Source organism: Lichenostomus cassidix, chromosome 14 (assembly GCF_008360975.1).
Source record: "Lichenostomus cassidix isolate B80296 chromosome 14, HeHo_3.0, whole genome shotgun sequence".
Taxonomy (NCBI): Eukaryota; Metazoa; Chordata; class Aves; order Passeriformes; family Meliphagidae; genus Lichenostomus; species Lichenostomus cassidix.
In genome coordinates this window covers 4139374-4156470 of record NC_139495.1, presented here as the reverse complement: position 1 = coordinate 4156470, position 17097 = coordinate 4139374, and the positions used below count along the sequence as shown (strand labels likewise).

The 17097-nt window shown below is 41.5% G+C and overlaps 2 protein-coding genes and 1 long non-coding RNA gene across 3 annotated transcripts in view; 2 read left to right on the top strand and 1 right to left on the bottom strand.

The window, feature by feature from the left end:
- BRAT1 (BRCA1 associated ATM activator 1) overlaps positions 1 to 17097 on the top strand; it is a 211404-nt gene that overhangs the window by 59698 nt on the left and 134609 nt on the right. The window lies entirely within an intron of this gene.
- The window catches only part of GNA12 (G protein subunit alpha 12), a 40569-nt gene that overhangs the window by 18025 nt on the left and 5447 nt on the right, over positions 1 to 17097 (bottom strand). The window contains exon 2 of the mRNA XM_085074530.1: positions 10087 to 10302. Within this exon, the coding sequence (XP_084930656.1) occupies positions 10087 to 10302 (216 nt within the window). The remainder of the gene's footprint in view (positions 1 to 10086; positions 10303 to 17097) is intronic.
- Positions 391 to 4323, top strand: LOC146430680 (uncharacterized). Its single transcript, XR_014855071.1, has 3 exons — positions 391 to 612; positions 3473 to 3603; positions 3686 to 4323. It is a non-coding gene; the product is annotated as an uncharacterized LOC146430680 (long non-coding RNA).

Sequence of the window (17097 nt, the reverse complement as noted above, 5' to 3'; positions counted from 1 at the left end):
AGATATTTCCTGGAACTGTATCACATTCAGATCCATCTTAATCATCTGATCTGTGACACCCTGCCCTGTTGTACAGCTACCACTGCACATAAACCCAAAATCAAAAGTCAAGCACTGTTTCTTTCCTCCCTCCCTCTGCTCACCACCTCCTCCTCCTCCACACTCACTACCTGTGAAACAGAGGCTGGATCTGAACAGTCTGTGAACACTTCAGATACTCTGTTAATTCGGGGTACAAACCTTGAAAAAACTCATCTCTGAGGTACAGGCATCTTATTTTGGCATTAGGAGAGGAACCACTGCTTGGGAGAAGGATCACTGAGACAAAGACACTGTCATCATTCCTTGGCAAGCACCAGGTTAACCTTAAGCCTTAAGGCAACTCCTGACCATTTGTGATGCCCATTGCTTGCTCCTTCCCAACAGCAGTGTTGTTCCCTCAGCTGTGCTCACAGTCACTCCCAGGCTGCATTCTGCCTCTTCTCTCAGAGCAGCTTCCAAAAAAACCCACTTGTGCCAACATAAGCAAGAGCACAATGCAAAACAGAACTCCTCAAACCACCATTTCCTATTGCTCACAGGGATTACTCTGTCCCAGAGCTACAGCCCAAGGTAAGCTGAAGCCAAGAGTGGTTTGCATTCAGCAGCTTCCATGTTTTAAGGCAAAACAGGCCTGGAGACAGCAGGAGCAGGGGAAGGAACAGAAGTAGGTTAAAGACAGTTACAATCTTTTTGAAAAGTCCTTGCAAAAAGCTCAGGATTTGAATAGTTAGCAAGGGTACAGCATCACCACTTGAGCAGGTTACTGCTGCCCAACCAGCCTACCTGCATTTTCCTTTTCTGACCTTTCTGCCAGGTCCCATCTTTTAAAGAACATGGGCTCATTAAACATAATTTACTGCCAGTGTGACAAGAACAACTTCAAATATCTGTTAAGTACAAAAATACAGAAGATATGGCACGAAGACTTCATTGGAAAAAGAGACCTAGTTTTTAAGGTTTTGCTTATTTGTTCATCTGTTCTTGTTACTTGTTCTTGATCCTCCATAGCTTGCTGTAAACAAGGATATTCAGGAAAGCTTGAAAGCATTCATTACCCGTTATCCTATTAAATTCAGTGGCCCCTTTGAAAAATCCAAGCCTTAACCTCTTACTGCTTTTTCTTGAGGGAGCTTTTTAGAAAAATTTTTAAAGGCACTGAAAACACCCTTGGCTCCCTGTCCAAGTTCTAGGTGAAAAGCACAAGGTTTGGTACCAGTAATAAGCTGAATGGGTACCAAAAGAAAGCTGAATCACTACAAAGAACACAGAAATGAGGTACAAAAGGCTGACTTGTAAAACTGGAACTTTCTGAAGTGCACAGTCAGCACTGCTGCTCTGAGCAGAGAGAGCTATGTCAGGGAGACAGGCTTAACAAAACCAGTCACCTCTTCTTGAGTATATAATATAAACATAAAAAGTCTCCTTTCCAGCTGTATCTTTGAGACTGAAGGGATGAAACCAGTCTGGCAAGTGGAACCCTTCCACTAGAAACAATATTCCTTGTTTTTGGACAGATAAACATTAACATATGTCTCTGCATAATGAAGTATTCTTGTAGCAGCTCAAATAAAAGCTGTCCTTATGCTACCATGGCTTTAACCTAGGCAGATGCTCATTACTGAATATGAGTTCTCTCCTGCTTCCACCAAATTTCAGAAGGAACCCTTCATTAGACTCCCTTTGCCATTCAAAGGGTGCACTTTTAAATGTGCCTAACTTCTGAAATTTCTGGAATATATTTTCATTACTGGGAATCTCTAAGGAGATACTAGTTGCCAATTTTAAAGTCTCCTGAATGATTGAGGTCCATTAGAAACTCTCTGAGTATGAAACTAAACAGCATAATCAAAGCTAAAGGCTGCTCCCTGGGCTGCATTTGTCTGCCCAGACCTTTCCTGCACACTAGAAAGGGATAAAGAGATTACTCCAGTGGTTTGTAGCTGCAGTTGGGTACTGGCTCAGACAGCCTGAACTGAAAGTTTCCTTCCTTGTTTCTCACAGCATGTGCCAGCATTTCTTGATGGGAATGCAAAGATTAATTACAGCTGTACTTGCTCTGAACAAATCCTCATATTCAATACAGTCCTGCAAGATTTAGAGTAGCACTAATTAGGGCTTAGAACAACAATTCTGCAAAGACAAACACACCGAGTATTTTTTCTCATTATTTTATGCATAATAAAATTAAAGCTTCTTTCCAGAACCAAGGTGGCATTTATTCTCAAGAGCTGGGAGCCAAAAGGACTTTTCCAGCCTAAGCACATTAGATTTAGTGTTTCAGTGCTGTTGTTGAAGGTAAGACACCACACTATAACCACTTCCATATGCATACAGGGAGGTAAGGGTGAGTAAAAAAATCTTTTAGGACACCCAGACAGTTCTCTAAGGGGCTCAATTACTAAGAGATAAAGACAAAAATAAAAAGCCTGTACTTAGTAAAATGCACATAAGGAAAAAGAAATCTTTCAACCAGAAAAACGGCAATCATTAGACAAGATGCAAATGTTTACAATGAATTTTCACCATGGGAGCTGTAAATATGAAGTTGTTTCTCTCATTCATCTTAACCACACCAAAAATACAGTCAAGATGTATTGGTTTCCAAGGGCCAACAGCAAAAAGCTCCTCACATAGTACCAGGCTTTTTAAACTACCTCCAAGAACCTGTAAGTTAAAGGCAAGGCCACACTAAGTCTGAATTTCAGCTTTTTGGTACCCATAGAGAGCAGAGCATTAATGAAGTGCGTTAATTGTACATCTTTCAGACTTTAGAGGTGATTTTGCACAAAGTTTTTGATCTTTAAATAATGTAAAAATTTAAAAATGGTCAAAGCTGGGAATTCACTACACAGAATAGCAGGACAGCCAGTAGCACAGTTCTTTTTTCAGGTCCATCTCAGTTCCCATATGGTAGGCATATCAATTTCTTGTTATTCTCTTATTTATTATGTATGATCTGCTCATTACTTTCCAACTTATCCTCCCAATTCCACGCAGGCTACATTTCACCCAGCTGTTGCACTTTGTCTTAAACCTAAGGTCAGGAGAAATTCATGGCAAGAATCCTTCTATTTTTGCACAGAGCACTTAGCACTCAATGCCTGGTTGAGACCTCGGGTAGGTACAGCAACAAAATGCTGTTCTCCAAGACTTTTTCACTTGCCCTGTTTTAAAAAAGTCATAATTCATGACCTTTCTGGCTCTTCTTACCTCTCTCCAACAGCAGAATGTATTTAACAATGGGTAACAACTGTTTTACCCATCACAGCTTTCTAAGGTTGGTTCTTCTTGAGAGAACAGTTCCTGCCACTGAGAAAAGATACTGCAAGAGTAGATTTTGCTAGAATTCAAAATGATGTGCAATGATTCTCTAAATGGTTGTGAATCCAGCCTACTTGAAATGCAAGTTCTTCTCACCTCTCATTCAAAGGCACTTAAAGCACAAGTGAGAGCACCAAGTGCAGCACTCCTTCCTGTGGTGACAGCCAACATCTCCAGCTCTGCCTCCTGCTCCAGCTCAGGCTGAATTCAATCCCTGACTGTCGAGACACACTGGCCCTGGTACAGCAAACCCCACACTGCTCCAGGAGCTCTCTGGTGCAGCAGGCCCATTAACATATCTCACTTAAACATTTATTTTTAGAATATTGCAAATATAATAGGAGACTGAGGATTTAACTAGTGTAGATGCAAACTGAAACTCTATAGCCTCAGCCAGCACCCACAGAATTCTGTGTGAAGGTTTCCAGCTGCATTTTGCTTTGCTATCTCTCAATTTTTAATAAAACCTAAACCATAACTCACTACCTTTCACCTCCTTTAACAAAATGCCACTTCTGTTTGACGGTTCTTGCTTGAGACCTTGCTCTGAAAAAAATGTTCCTATTTGGTCATGGAGACAGGATTAGAAGCCAGGGACTCCAGCTGCTAATCCTTCCTGCTGCAGAGCAGCCACCACGCTTTGCAATATTACACTTAAACAAGCAATTAACTTCTCCTACTGGACAAGGATGAGTCAGACTCCATTACTTGAGCATAAACTTTGGAGGTCTTGGGACTGAAGAACAGAACTAAAATTAAGAATTTAAATCCGGATCTCTGGCACTTAAATGATACTTGTCATGATACTGGCCTAAAACCTTGCTCAGATATTTAACTAAGAAGAAATATCTTCATAACTCTCCCTGCTGTACAAGTCCAGAGCAGGGTATTATTCATGCTGCATTGATAAAAGTCTGCAAGTCAGTGATCTTTTAGGTTAATATGACATCTTGTGTCAGATAAGGCCACTGTTTCAGAATTCCAACAAAACAAAACCAGATTAGAATGGATTATTATTGTATAATATATATAATATAGCATTATCATTCCTTACATGTAGTAGCTGTATTTCAGACAAACCTATTTACCACTCACAGCTTCACAATTGGCTTTAAAAAGAAATAAATCATATAATATTGTCAAATACAGATATACTCGACTTTCAGCAATAATAGTGTGCAATTACAAAAAATTAAGGCTCAGCAACAGCAAACATAAGTTTCTGCTTTGTAGCATTACTGTCAATCCCTTGTTTTGTAAAAAAATTTGTGGGTCAGAGTGGTATGTCCCATCCAGATCTAGAAAAGAAAACAAAAAACCATGCAACTTCCCAGAAATAATTTAGTTTCACAGGAGTTCTGCAAGCTAGGAAATACCCATGCAGAGCTCAAAAGTAATTTGACAGAGTTACTGCCTAGTCCCAATTACATGCATTAAATGGTAACAAGATTTCCCAGGCTGGCACTTTGAACAGGGTGCTTATTGCCTTTGTATATCGCACCAGCATTGGTCAAGCCTCAATGGATTTCACTGATGAAATATGAGAGTTTCACAGCTCTGGGAGAAAAAAAAAAAATCATCCTTGCAGAATAGGCAACATTCAGAGTCTCTTGTGTAAGCTCATATTCAAAGAGCAGTTTGCAAAGAGAGGAGCTCATTTTTGTGCTACAGCCGATTGTATAAGCTGGGCTTGATTTGACACTCAGTATTTCCTCAAGTGCATCAGCAAGTGTTTCACTGTGATGCCAGGCACAGCACTGCAGCATTTCAGGGCTGTGCCATATGTGCTGAAAGAGCAAACTGCCTACAAACATGCTTTTAAGGCTGGCTCTACTCTGCATCTTAGACGAATAATCAGTTGGAAATTTCATAGTTCAGGAGTCAGGAAATCTCTGTTAAAGTGCACTGAGAACTCTGACAAAATACAGCCCATTGCTGCAGATTTCATTGAATATGTCACTTCCAAAGTCACCTACTTCTCACATTAAGTCACTTTTCTGCTGCCCCACCTCTCAACTCACTTGGCTTCAGTCAAATGCTGCCACAAAGTCCCCCCATGTCTCAGGGGCCACTGCACAGCCCAACTCCTGATCACATCACTGCTGCACTGAGCATTGCTGTACAAAAATAAAGACATTTAAGCTGCTGTTTGTCTGCTCTGAATCAAGAATTAGTGTGAATAACTGGTGCCTCCCCTCCACACTGCCCCAAACACACAGCTGGCTGCCTGTGAGGCTCAGAAGCCATCAGCTCCTTGCATGAGGAGAATGCAGCACCAAAGCCCTCCTAACCCAAGGAGCAGGCTGTTCCCTCTGCAGTGTTCCAGCACACTGCCTGTCTGGCAGGCAGAGTTTAACCAGTTCCAGGGTCTGCTTAAAGGAAAAACAACAAAACCCAGAGTTAATTCTCAGGGGAGAGACTCATGTCCTGTTAAATATCCCCTGACTCCCCCTTACCTCCAACACCCAGAGAATGGTGAATCAATATAAAAGAAAAGGGTCTTTAAAACATTTTCCAGAGTCTTCCCACACCCAAGTCTTCAGAGGCTCTCAGTATTTGAAGTATTAATGGAAGCGTTCCATACAATTCCCTGTGCACACATCTAAAAATAGCTATGGACACAGTAGTAAGGTTTTTGTCTATATTTGCAAGAGTCTTACTTCCCTCACAGGAACCACAACTTCCCATTAATGCTGACATTTATTTTTTTCTTTAAAAAAGAGCTATTAAAACACCAGAAAGTCTTTTAACAGTGCAGTGAATATTAGTCATAATATTAATACATCAATAACAACAATTTCAATTGATACTCTGGTGATGGATCAGGAACATATTCTCTGTAGCAACAATGTCAATTTTGCTCTAAGAACTGATGAAGCCACATGATCCCCTTGGCAGATCTGTTCATCATTATACATCTGTTCTGCCTGTGACAAAAATATAATTTTTTTTTGCCTGACAAGCCCTATTTGTCCCATTTTTACCCACACTGACATCAAGCATGCCAAGCTGCAAGTCAAGAGAGTATCTAACCTTGTGTCAGACTTTTTGTTCTGGACATATTAAAGAAGTGAATGGCTTCTCACATTCCTATACTAGAGAGCTGAGAGGGTGGAAAAGCCCCAGAAAAACCCCAAACCACACGACCAAAGCAACTCCTACCTTGGCCTTGGTCTCCATGGTTTATGACATAAAGGAAATGTCATTCATGGGTGAAGAAGAGCCTGGAGATACACACACCCAAACTCCCACATACACCCAAATACTTGTTTTTAGGCTCAACCTGAAGAAGCTTCCATCCTTCCAGCCAAACCCTACTGGAAACCCCATGGCACTTTGTCCAGAAACCACTGCCAGTGGGATTTGTCTCCCCCTGCTGGGAACAGAGGATTTACAGCCCCTTGCCCAAACCACCACTGGCACCCTCCAAAAAACAAACATCACAGGATATTATGAGACATGTGAGCAATGTATTCCTTTCCACCACAGAGACAGAAAATGGGCTGGGGGGATAATGAGGGCAGGGGAGAAGGGAGAAGAATCACATTCTGATTACAAAGGAATTCCTATTCCAGTAGTTAAAAAACGAGGACACACGTGACAATGGAAGCAAAAATACAATGAAGCTTTTGTCCCCAAACTACTTGGCTCTCATACAAGGAACAGAGGAACTTGGGTCGGTGGGGACTGGCTGGGGCAGGGGAAAAGAGAGAGGCTGATGTTTGTGAAAAGAAAGCAAAATTGGTTAGTGTGCTTTAAGAAAGGCTGGGAAGACAAAGGCAAAAAAACGCAGCCTGCTATTGTAGAATCCACCCACTCACTTCTGAAACGCTCAAAGACCCAGACAGGGATTTACAACCAGCACTTGTAGGCACTGAGTATGAAGCAGAAAACACTCAAATGCCCAGAGGCAGCTTCTGTGGTGCCAGAGAAGCAGCTTTTAGATTGCACAGGGTTATGGTCAGAGGCGTTTTCTTTCAGCAAGTTTGTTACTGCTGAGTCAGTCCCTGAGCTGGGCATTCAGACCATAGGAAGGCACCTGCACACTGCAATTTTCAGCTCTAGCTAACCAACCAACGTGTTGTACTTTTTAACAGTCACACAACTTCCTCGAGAAACAGAGCATTCAAAAGCAGACCAAGAATCCTACAGCTTAGAAGCCAAAATAATAACAATGACTGAAAAAAACAAAGCTGGTGTTGAGTTGACTGCAAGACCAGGGTGAAGAAAATGCCAGTGCTGAGTGGGGCTGTTTTTCCAAACAGCATCAAGGCACATTCAGAAAGATCACAGTAATGTAAAGCTGCAAAATTTTGGTGATGATTTAAAAACTATTTTAAAGATAATAAATTCAGTTTAAACCACGCATATTCCATTTAATAGCTCATTTATACTAGGGAAGAAAGAGAGTGCTGATGCAGAGGTTTTCTTTAGCCTTAGTTAGAATCAGTTCAGAAAAGATTTATTTTCTCAGAGTCCACTATATCTGGCTTCTATTTATTTACACAAGTCTATATCCAGCAAGGGTTTAAACTAAATGAAGGTATGGGTTTGTACATATCATATGCAATTACAAATTAGGCATCTCCTTAAACCACCTCTTTCTTTAAAATGTTACGCAGTTTTAAACTTTTTCTTCTTTTTAAGGAATTGTATGGTTGTTTATTCCCATATACTCAGGGAATCTGACTTCTGCTGAACTGAGAAGCAAGGTATGGAAACTTCTTCAAGTTAAGGTGTTAATAATATGTTTAATCCAGCAGCAGCATTTTTATCCTTGAGACCAATGTACTGCATTTAAAAACCTTTTATGCAGCAAGTGCTTTTTTTGTAGTTGCAACTGAGGCACTTTCTAATCCCCTGGCGCTGCAGCCTGCACAATAAAATAACAGCACCCAGATTTCCCTGCTGTCAGTGCCACAGGTGCAGGACTGGGATGGAGTTACAGTGGTTTGTGACACACATGGCTGCACCACTGACAAGCTAACAGCAGTCCAGCTGCCCCAGGAACATTACAAAGGTCACATCAGTGGCATCCAAAAGGATGCACAATGCAACTGTAGCACCATGTTGAAGATGACAGCATGTGAAATGATCACTTGCACGCCTCTCTGCTTTGTTTCTGTGGGGCTTTTTTATTTTTTTGGTATTTCCTGTTTAATCCTTTAAGCCAGGGAATGCAGAGGTAAGCCTACTACTTTTGGAACGCTATTTATTCAACAAATGGGACATTTTCTCTTCCCAGTTTGATACAACTTTATTGCTAACCAGTACAGGAATGAACCTCCCACATGACTCCCATCTGAATCTCCCTCTACAAACAAGATCCATGCTTGACCATAGCATTTCCCAGGGAAAAAGCCAAACAAACAATCTTAACAGGCTGCTGATGCAACTATTGCTTACTACACTGGATTCTCTTAGCAGTTGTTTCATGGTAAATTCAAGTTCCCTGTGGCACCAACCATCTTTTTATTCCACATTTGAACAGTGCTTAGAACAGCAAAGTCTGTGTCTACAGATGCTAGGAATAATGGAACAATTAATCCATCCTCTCTGCCCCTGTACATCCTTCCCCCCACCCCCAGTGCTGTAATGTGGAAATTGTTTCATTTTTAGCCTAAGGAAGTGAGGTTTATCCAATCATCCTGTGACAGTTTTACTTTGCCATTTCATTTATTCTTTACCTATTTGGCAGTCTCATGACACTTCAGAGACAGATTTCAAAGATGTGCAACAACAAGACTCAAACAGGCATCTTATTAGTGGAGACAGATGAGTACCTAAGGGCTGCAGCACGAGTTTAACTGCAGAATCACACACTAGAAAACCCACACAGAGACGCAGCATGAAATCAGAATTTCACTACTCAATTTCTCTAGTTCTCCTCATTCAGCTGTATTGACTTCCTTTGTAGAAGAATCCAAAAGAGGTTATACAAAGCCACGTTTCTATCTTTTAACCCCTCTAATTAAACAGTGATAACAGTAATTGTGTGTGTACCAGGTTGTTTGGATCAATACCCTGTTTCACAGAACAGGGAAGAGAAAGAAGGAAAAAAAAAAAACCCTCTCCATCTTGTACATATGAAGAAGAAGCAGTGGATTACGAACAGCTGTCAGAAGAATATCCCATACCAGAAGTGCAGCTATTTTGGCACAAGAGCATGAAGACCTAACAGCAAGAAAGCAGGGAAGAGAGCACATTTTTACGCTCACTGTCATCTTTCAGTTGCTTATCCAAGTTTCACTTGCAGACGTCAGGATGAAAAGAAACAGTCAGGGAGCAGCAGCCGGAATGGGTGTTGCATTCACTTCAAAAGAGCTGCACGCAGGAAGAGTTTGCCAGTATCAATATAGTGCAAGCTGGCAGGACTGGAAAGTTACAAATTAAGTGTGCCTTCATCAGTGACCTACTATGAACAGACCTACTGAGCTGCTAAAATATTTTTAGTTCAACCAATTCCTGCCTTTTTTGGTTCCTCTTGCTCTTCCAGTTTATCCAGTCATGTGCACTTTTCCACTCCCTCTTACTGCCATGTAGTTTTTCAAGTTTGGCTCCAATTACCACTTGTTTCTGCTGCCGAAGTGCTCAGATTTACAGCACTCCTACAGACAGCTAACAGGGTGGCTCCATTTTGCATGTAGCAAGCTGTCTGTCAGCTGAATGGAGATTTACAGAGCAGGGAATTTTCTCCTCCCACCGTGGAGAGGATGTACTCACCAGCTGATATTCGCTGCGACGGCTGAAGGCTTCCTTGATTCCCGAATCCCTCCAGAGAGCACCCAGGGCAGGGACATAGAGCTGGAAGGTTGCAGGCTCGATGGGCATTCCAGCTTTGTTTTCAAAGGCCATCAGAAACATTCCATGCTTCTCGTTCTCTGTGTACTGCCAAGGGATCCCCAGTTTGTCCCGTGCGTCAACCAGAACTCTGCAGCCCTAAAGGATGATTCAGAGAGGAAAATCAGTGATAAAAAGATTAAAGTGTAAAAGAACTTGAAGGTACTTAAGATTATTTTTTTGACTCTGTTCTGGCGAGACTGAACTCAGGAGAGAATCATAAACATTGTTTATTGCAACATCCCCAGCAGAAATAAGATAGAGCTTGCTTCTGTAAGCAACTTAGCCACAAAGTATTTCTCCAGGTGGAAAAAGTATTAGCGGCAACGGCTAATGGCAACAAGCAGTGCTACCAACAGATAATGAAAGTAAACATCAAGGAGAGTATGAAAAGTGTCTGGGAATTAAGAAAAGTGTCTGGGAACTAATGTGTGATCATCAGAGCTGTAGTTTTAAAAGTAACACCATGCCTGAAACCATATTCTTCCTTTTTCTTTGCATTTGGGTTTTAGACACCAAAAAGGACATCTCAGCTTTCTCAAGCATTAGGGAGATCAGAAGAGCATAAGAGGACTGAAGACATTGAATAGATTCCAAGAGATCAGGCTCAGGAAAGCAGAACCAGTTTTCCCTCAGAATCAGTTTACTTCTGCTAAGCAACGTGTGGCAGGTAGGTTTCGCCACTCTAACACTGGAAAGGAAATATGGAAACAAAGTGATCTAGTTCTCAAATTCAATTCAGGATTACTGAGCTGCTTATTTTCACATTTTGCAGTTTTTATGGAAACTTCATTTCATATTCATGGCAACAAGCCAAACACATGAGGTTAAGGAAATTTGAAACATCAGTCTTGAATCTAACTTCACCTGCAGCAAATAGCTTCTGAAGGCCAATAGTTATTTCTCAATAATGAGCACCATTTTAGCAATGGATAGATCTGTTAATGGTGACTCAGCCTCTCAAGTACAAGTAAAATCTGTGGGTTATATAGAATTACCTTTCTTGTTGTGGTGATCTTTGGCTTTAGAGATATGAAAATAAATAAAATTAAAAAACCTCCAAAATTGAAGTTCTGTTTCTGCAGCTATTCACATGAGCCTCCACATTACTGGACTGATCTCTTTTTTTGCATATTTTAAGCTATCCAGACTGTATTATGTTTTCTTAACACTTGAACCCTTCTGCTCTCCAGTCCTTTAGCAGCACCACACAACAACAACAACAACAACAACAGTGACTTCCCAAAGGAAACTAAGATTAGAGAGGGAAGTGAGAAGCAACTTAGTGGAGTGACACAGAATAGGAACTCAAAGCAAAGTGTCATGGTTGTCACTATCCAACAGTGATCCTGAAGTGCAGCTTCCCAAAAATGTAAATATTTATGATTCTCTACTGATTGCTACTTCTTTTTATGAAGTAGAGAATTTATCTCCACAATACCATGAAAAGACAAAAATCAAATATATTTACCAACTGCTGCTTTGAATTCCAGGCATAACTATTTAGTAACTCTGTCATACAGACCAAAAGCCAACTCTCATTGCTAGTTGCAGAGTTCATCCCTTTATTAACAGAAGTCTTTAGATCATTATTTGAATGGTGCTAACAAACATAAGCATGAAAACCCTACTTACAAAGCTCTGTCTCTGAATTGCAGATGCCTCCATGACACCTCACAGTTTCAGACACCTTTGCAAACCATCCCTTGCACAGATGACCACCCCAGCTGCAACTGAAAGGCAGGGGCAGCTCCCCACTATGCCCAGTTAGGAATTTGGGAGATTTTTCCAGAGCATTGTGGTGACTGAGACCAGCAGGACATGGTTATTTCTAGGCATTTCATGGCAGGTTTGTCTCTGCTCAGTGAGAATTGTATGAAATGGTTAATCAGCACTGTGTGTGGGACAGTGATCATTGCCCCAGCCACGTCCCCATGGATCACCATCTCCCCACGCTGCCCTGGGCCCTGCACAGAGCTCCCAGCCCACCCAGCTCTGACCTTTCTGCTGCCTGGAGCTCTGCAGGATCTCCCCTGGCTGCTCAGCTCCAGCTCTGGGGCTGCTTTAACCCTTCTCCACCTCACAGCCCCTGCAGAGCATCTCAAAGGGAGGCTGCAGGACTGCATGATTCCTGCCTGGATAAAACAGCACTGGGACCTCAGTCTAAGTGCATTTCCCCACACTGTCACTCTGACCTTCCCTGCTCCCACTGGAGACACTGAGGTTCTCAAGAGACTGTTTGTTGTTAGGGAAAGTTTCATTATTTGTGTGGAGAAAACCACAGAACAGTTTCAATCAAGGGCGTAGACACTGCTCCAGTCCCAGAATAGTCACTTATCTGCTGGCTGCTGCTCATTGGAAATGCAGGTTTGACCCTCCCTGAGGCAAGAGAGGGAACTAAACTTATTTCCCACAGAGCCTATGGAGTGCATTAACTACTGTCAGGTCACCCGTGGGGACAATGTGGCATCAGCACCTTCCTCTCTCTGTTCTAGAGACAGAGGTATTGCCACCAAGTCACATGCAGAGCCCAATCCAGGACAAAGTGATTGTCAGCAGCAGGACGTCAGCATCAGCACTGACAAACAAACACACACTGAATGAAGAAAATTAAAAAAATAGGAAAGAGGCAAGCAGGAATGCTGTCCTATGCACACCCATAGGAACAGCACCTCTCAGGATTTTTAGAACACATCTGCTTCAAGTTGCATCTCTAAAACACATCAGGAATAAAAGCTTTACAAAGAGCAAAATAGTCAATGTTTCTTCCTCCCAACTCTTAGCAGTCACAAGTGTGACTCAGCAAAATCCCCAGTAAAGCAAATCTAAACTTAACATTTCTCCATCTCCACAAAACAGTTCCATAAATGCTACAAACAGATGTCAGAAACATGAGGAGAAACAGAGAAGTCACTAAATTTAGATCCCATGTACTGCTATTCTCACATCTCAGACTTACTGGGTAACATGTATTTTGCAACCTCACTGAGCATTTGATAATCCTTGCCTCATTAATCTGCAGAGCAAGTTACCATAGGAAAGGTTTTCTCTTACTGGAAATACAAGCAAGACACTTTTCTCGCCCCTTTCCTGACAGTTTTTCTGATTTTCTGCTACTATAGAAAATGTCAATTCACTCTTTCATTCATAAGGATGAACACCATCAATTACCATTCTGTTTTCAAATTTGAATATGGAAAAAAATGAAACAACAACTTTAGATGTGAAATAAACTTCTGAACACTTCAACTGATTCAAAACTTTTGTGCTGCTGTTAAAGCAGGACTCAGAATAGGCACAGTTAGAAATAATTAAAATTCACAGATAGGGATAGCGTCAAGCATTAGAAAATAGCAAACAGCAGCATAATGGAAACACCAGTTAGGAAGGAAAAGATAGGAAATTCTCTGTTCCATTCCTTTCCTAATAATTTTTTATATATTCAAGTCACTGCATAAATCCCTGGCATGCACAAAACCTGAATGGAATTAGGGTAGAAGAAGAAAAAAAGTGTAACAAGACTGTGATGTGATCCACCTTGTGAAGTACCATATCTTACACAGAAGAAAACTAGAAATCTAGAAATCCACAGATTTGACAAAAAGGTAACTAAAGCATGGTATACAAGAAATCTACAGCAATTACAAACCGCTTGCAGAAAGGGCAAAGACAAAGACTGTTCTCCTCCTTCCCCTTGCTAGACAAATACGAGTTATCAAACAGCAGTTTAAACTAAAAACCTACACCCCCAGCCAGACAAATGCATTTACACAGGATGTTGGCCAAAAGCATAAATAGACTCAAAAAGCCATGAAGACAAATAGATAGAAGGAAAGTCCAAAGAGGATTATTCGATTACATTCCAGATGCACATCCTGGCTCAAGAAGTTTCCAAAACCAAAGGCTGCCAGTAACTGGAAGAGCACACCAAGGTATCCCATTGCCTTTGCTCATACCCAGTTTTGGTTGTGGGTTGTTTTTTCATGTCCCAGACAAAGGCTGAGCTCCTCAGCCTGACACAGCACAGCTGTTTGGAGCATGTTTGCTACTCAACAGCACTAGGAAGGTTTTATGAGCATTTACACAAATGCTCATTACTAGGACTGGCTCAAATATATCTTCTCCTTTACTTTTGAAAGCATCCTAGCTTTAAAAAAATCCAGTTTCTCTTGTATTTTTAAGTAATAATTAAACGATTTTGTGGGAATTATTAGAGAGGTTATCATGAGCTAATGTCACTTGAAGCCAGTGATGTTTGCCAATACAGGAAAAGAAGTGCTGCAGTGTTTAAAGAGCAGCACGATTTAAGCAAATCTTACATCTGTAGTTACACTGCTACATGAAACACAACAGTCACTTTTTAAATTATTCACATACTCCAGTACTTGAAGGATTCATTATGCCTAAACCCTCACACCTTTCACCAGATGGACCAACTCAGAGGCCAAGTGAACAGTTAAGCACCAAACACACAATGGGCACAACAGGTTTGGGGGCACTCGTTCACAGGCAAGGCCAGGTTCATCCATGCACAGAGCAGCAGTCAAGTGATCAAAAAATCTGATTACTCGAGTTCTCTAGAGAGAACTTGCAAACCTACTCAGAAGTTGGTATACAAATAAAAGAGTCTCCTACAGTGCATTTTCTCAAAATAATTTTAAGGAACTACTCCTGGGTATGAGATCACAGACACCTGAGTAACTGTTAACACACAAAATACTACAGGAGCTACTTTTTATGCATTTACCATTAATAAACTGCTCAACCTCACAGCAACCCCCAAAATCTCCAGTATGCACACATCACTTATGGATTTTATTGTCCTGAGAGAAGTGCTGATCACTGCTGAATCCTTACTGGGGGACTCCAGGTCCCAGCTAACAGGCAATGGCTGCAAACCAAAAGGAACACCACAGGCAGAGGGAGATTTAAACATGTTTCCTACTGCGTGTTTTTCCTCACAGTTGTTGACAAGGAACTGGCAAAAGTCTGGGGATCACATCTCACAGAGACCAATATAAATCTGAGCTAATGCCAACAGGAGTGTTCCCACCTCAGGCAATAGATATTCCTTGGAGCAGAAGAACAGTACAAGGTGATGCAGCCATGGGAACACAGGTCCAGCTCCACAGTTTTTAAAAATAAAGTTGTCAGGGTTAGCAAATGTAATCATATGCACTGTTGGTAAATTGCTGTCTGGAACACTGCAGAGAAGGTGACCTACTGCAAACAGAGTGACAGCAAGACAATCAGATTTTTACAGCACACTATCATAAAGGAATTAAGAGTTTTCCTTTGATCTGTGTCCTTGGAGTATTACAGCCAAGCAGCACCTGAGAACCCAATGTCATTAAGGATAAAGCTTCACATTACACAACAGCCAAATGAGGTACCATCTAAAGGGGCATCTTCCCTGGCAGTGCAGTTCCACCCTCTCCTGTTTGATAGGTAGTCATTTGCCTAAGCCCACAATCCAGTGAGCAAACATCACCAAAATCCTGGCCACTTATATAAAAAGGGATTTCCACTGCCTGCATTAGTTTGCTGAGAGGCAAGACAGACACAAGGGCAGGGGTGGGAGCAGCACCAGTTGGCCCAGTTAGACAATGAAAAGGCTTCCCAGTTCTGCATGTCCTTCCACCACTCACATATTCCAGTACCACCCAGGTGAGAGCAGGGTAAACAGCAAAGATGACCTACGTTCCAGCCCAACGTACAAATAAAAATTTGGAACAAAGGGGAAGTGTCATTTACCTAGTCCACAGGAACACAAATATTAAAAAACATTTGGATTAGCCACTGAGTCTCTGGATTGGGAGCAGCAGTGATGTCTGCTTGTCTGGAAACTCTGAAAAGAGTCCTTGTCTTTGAGTGAACCCAGCAAAATGACGATAAATGCAGCAGAAGGAAAATACTCACTGCAAACTTTACTTGTAACTCGGCACAGAGCAGAGAGAGATGATGACCTCAGAGATGACGACTGGTGCAGGACCTCACAAAAAGTTCCCAGTGAATGCTTTCAGACTTGCATTTCCAGCTTTCTCCTTGCCCTGAGACCATCACACCAACATCAGTTCATAGCTTTCAAAGAGAGCACAAGTTGCATGTGCAGTTCCAAAGGTATCCCTGCCATGCTGCCCCCATGGATTCAGCACTCAGTACGGACAGAAGGACAGACAGACAGAAGCCTTCAGTGCCAGGACAGGACCAGCTCCTGACCTTCACTGGGCTGAAAAACCCCAGACAAGTGGTGGAAACTCATCTGGAAACTCTGCAGCCTCCAATTCCTTCCAGCTTTTTCCTTGCTGGAATTTGCATTGGACTTACTTTTTCAGACAATGTACACTAGTTTGCTCAAAGTTTTCCTGTAAACATTGTTAGTAGTACAATTTGCTAATTTTTTTTTGCTAATACTGTTTCCAAGTTAATTATAAAAATATATGTATAGTCAACCAAGTGAATATAATGGAAACTCCCAAATTTAGTCACTCAAGTGACTAAACTTCAGTCTTTCAGTCTGGAAGACATCAAAGTATGCATCTGCAGTCCCCAGGGACTAAGTCATGTTCTGCAATACTAATGACTACATCACAAGAGCATTGTGAGCTCCATTTTGGAACAACTATGAATATTTATCACTTACTAGTGATCATTACTCCTCTTCCACTATCTGCCATGATGAAGAGAGATTGCTGCCTCCCAGCCCAACCAAGAGACACTCCAAATGCAAAGGGACCACCAGAACTGATGGAATTTACAGTTAACACATAGAAAATACATCAGTTGGAAGTTAGTCAGAGATCCATTGGTTAAATGAATTGGGAACAACAAGATCAACAAGACTCATCGTGGCTTTTTATCTTTTCTACATAATTTAGTGATTATTATTATTTT